The sequence below is a fragment of the Cariama cristata genome, unplaced genomic scaffold (assembly GCF_000690535.1).
Source record: "Cariama cristata isolate BGI_N322 unplaced genomic scaffold, ASM69053v1 scaffold6500, whole genome shotgun sequence".
Classification (NCBI taxonomy): domain Eukaryota; kingdom Metazoa; phylum Chordata; class Aves; order Cariamiformes; family Cariamidae; genus Cariama; species Cariama cristata.
The window spans coordinates 45,621-48,517 of record NW_009592865.1 but is presented as its reverse complement, the minus strand read 5'-3'; the positions used below and the strand labels follow the sequence as shown (position 1 = coordinate 48,517).

The window sequence follows — 2,897 nt, the reverse complement described above, 5'->3', positions numbered from 1 at the left end:
GCTGCGTGTTCTGATGTGGCTTAGGGAAGAACTCTGTCTATCCTGTGGGCCAGAAGATAACTACTTTGCAGGGGCAGCCTCAAAGCTACACTAACTGCTTTACAGTTAGTTCAGCAGTGACTAGTTGGTATGTGTCAACAGCTATGGGCAACAGCGGGCTGGTACATGTCACTACAGACTACCAGTCTCGTTTGCAGCAGGTTCCTCCTCTCCTCTCCACACTCACTTGTATCCTAAAACTTACTAAACTCAAGGAAACTTGTCTCCACGATGTGCAACACAACAAATTCCACTCCTTTCACATCAGGACTTTGCATCCTGCTTTCCCTTCCTGTACGAGGGCAGCAGTGCACTTCTGGGGAGGGCACTAAGCACATGCAATTGCCCAAGGATCCCTATCCCCAAAATAAAGTAAACTCCCCATACATGACACATCTCTTAATGGACAGATGCTACACCCTGACTTTTAAAATCCTACAGAAACACATAGCTACGATTCAGATTGCTGAAAAGCACTATGGAATAGGAAGACTTTAGCACCTTCTTTTTCAGCATCAATAACGTATTACCAACCTACCAATTCTGTGGGCCCGTAAGTAATTACTCTTTTCCGATAGGCCACAGGAAAATGGGTTAGTTATATTGGCTCTTTATACCAAGACTGGAGTTGGGGTCTCCCCGTAAAAAAAGTTAATTAAGTTTACTTCAAATTTAAAAAGCCTTCAGATCCCCTTTCTCCAGCAGACAGCACTCTTGTGCCTGCACAGTTGTACAAGGTACATGAAGGCATTCGCTACATCTGCACAGAGTGCTTTTCTACTGCAAGCAAATGTAAATACTTGGCCTAGTTATGCCCAGCTGCATTGGCTTCCCACACATCAGAAACGGCCCAGGAGTAGAAACTCTGCATTTCCTTTAAAGAGAAGGAAGTCACAGGCAGGCCAGGAGGTGCTCATAGCTGGTTGGCTTTCACTTAATACACAAGGCTCCCATAGTCACAAATACCTGACTGCACAGGCACTAAACCGCTTTTGGGGATTTGCATTCTGTAGTCACCATCCAGGTCAGATCCTACCATGCCATCTCCCTTAAACAGCACTTAGCTACAAATAAACCTACCGCAGCTCTTTCTGCTTCTCTTTCACGCTCCCGCTCCCTCTCTCTTTCCTTCTCTTTTTCTTTTTCCTTTCCCTCTCTTCTCTGGCTTTCTGCTCTGCTTCCCTTTTGGCCTTTTCAATGGCCTCTTCTCTCTTCTTGGCCAGTTTTGATCCTGCCAGAGGCATGAAGTATAAGTCTGCTCTTGAGCATGAATTGTAGCCACGGTCCAGGTGCTTATAGAACCTGCAAGAGATGAAAGAGAAAGAGCTTAGCCCTGGGAAAGATGCAAGAGTCTGGGATTTACAGGCTGTATGTCAAAAAATAAAACTAAAAAAAAAAATTATCACTGTACACTTACACAATAGCACTACCAGCTTCCCTGAAGCCATGAGAAAATTAATTGCACTGTATTACTCCACAGACAAGTGGAGTATAAAACCCCTCTCACAATTACAAACTGTAATGCCCTGTCTGAAAATGCTCATCGAAACAGCACCTTTCCAGAAAAACAGAGCAAAATCACGCTAGAGAGAGAGGCTGACAAGATGCTCATGTAAAATACGCTCAGCTCCCACAGGAGCTCATTTCTCAGCTTTTGGGAGTACCCTGCTACCAAGAAAAACAGAGCACATTAAGGAAGCACTGCTGCCAACCTCCATACCTGGCTGATTGACTAGCGTGACTCGGTGTATCCACCACCGTAGGTTCTGGTGATGGACTTCTGGGTGGAGGGGGAGGGCTTTCTGGTTCCTCAGCTTCATCTGGGACTTCTTCTTTGATTTGAATAGGTGGTAGCGCGCAGGCTGTCACCACTGGCACGTTTCCACTAGAAGCTGCCGATGTGGATATGGAAGTCTGAAGTGGGATGCCAGGCACAGTGGGTGGCGTGGAAGTGGAGGGACAAGAAGGAGGGGTGATAGAAGGTGGGCCTCCTGGGACAAACGGGTGCTGAGAAAAGGGGGGCTGAGAGGATACCTGATGGAGTCCCGATGGGGGGTGATTAGCAGGTGGGGGAAGGCTCTGACTCTGCGTCAGTACAGGAGGCTGGGCTTGCGAAGACTGCAGGGGTTGGCTTTGAGGCATCAGCTGCAACGGTGGAGGGTGTGCAGATGGAGGATGATGAGTTGAGAGGGAGCTCAGAGGTTTTAAAGCAGGTGGTGGAGGCAAGTTGGAGTTCATCGAGAATGGAGAAGGGCCAGAGAGATGAGGAGGGTGCTTGTGGGATGGAGCAGTGGGGAGCTGAGGGATTGGGGTAGTGGGGGGAGGCTTGATATGAGGCATGGCCATGGGTGCAGGGGGCAAGGGCTGCTCCCGTGGAGGCTGAGCCTGCTGCAGTGAGGTTGCCGTCGGCAGGACAGGCTGCGTTACCTGAACCTGGAGAGCGGAGTGAGAATGAGACGGTGCTTGTGTCTGAAGGGGAACCTGAGACTGAGATGACTGAGTGGGGAGGGAAAATGGCTGGGAAGGTACAGGATGAGGCAGGAGGGGCTGGGCTTGCAGGCTGTGAGGGGCAGGCTGGGCCTGACTGTGGAGCGGAGGCTGGGAGTGGGGCTGTGAAGAGGCAGGGGTCGGCTGGCTCTGCGACACGCTCAGAGGCTGCAGAGGTGGGTGGGGTGATGGGAGCCTCTGCGGGTGCAACGCAGGGGCCTGCTGTATGTGAGAGTGAGGAGGTGGCGGTGCAGGGGCCTGGGGCTGGCTAGGGGGCTGGGATGCTGATGGCGAGACCTGCGGCGGAGCTGACGTAGCACTGGAGGCTGCTGGCAGCGATGCTGGTAACTGGGCTGATACAGGCGGCGTAG

General features: G+C 51.1%; 1 protein-coding gene across 1 annotated transcript in view; it reads right to left on the bottom strand.

The window, feature by feature from the left end:
- Positions 1 to 2,897, bottom strand: part of LOC104160826 (arginine-glutamic acid dipeptide repeats protein-like) — a 53,297-nt gene that overhangs the window by 5,259 nt on the left and 45,141 nt on the right. The window contains 3 exon segments of the mRNA XM_009699095.1: positions 1,120 to 1,187; positions 1,190 to 1,341; positions 1,760 to 2,894. Coding sequence (XP_009697397.1) covers positions 1,120 to 1,187; positions 1,190 to 1,341; positions 1,760 to 2,894 — 1,355 coding nt within the window.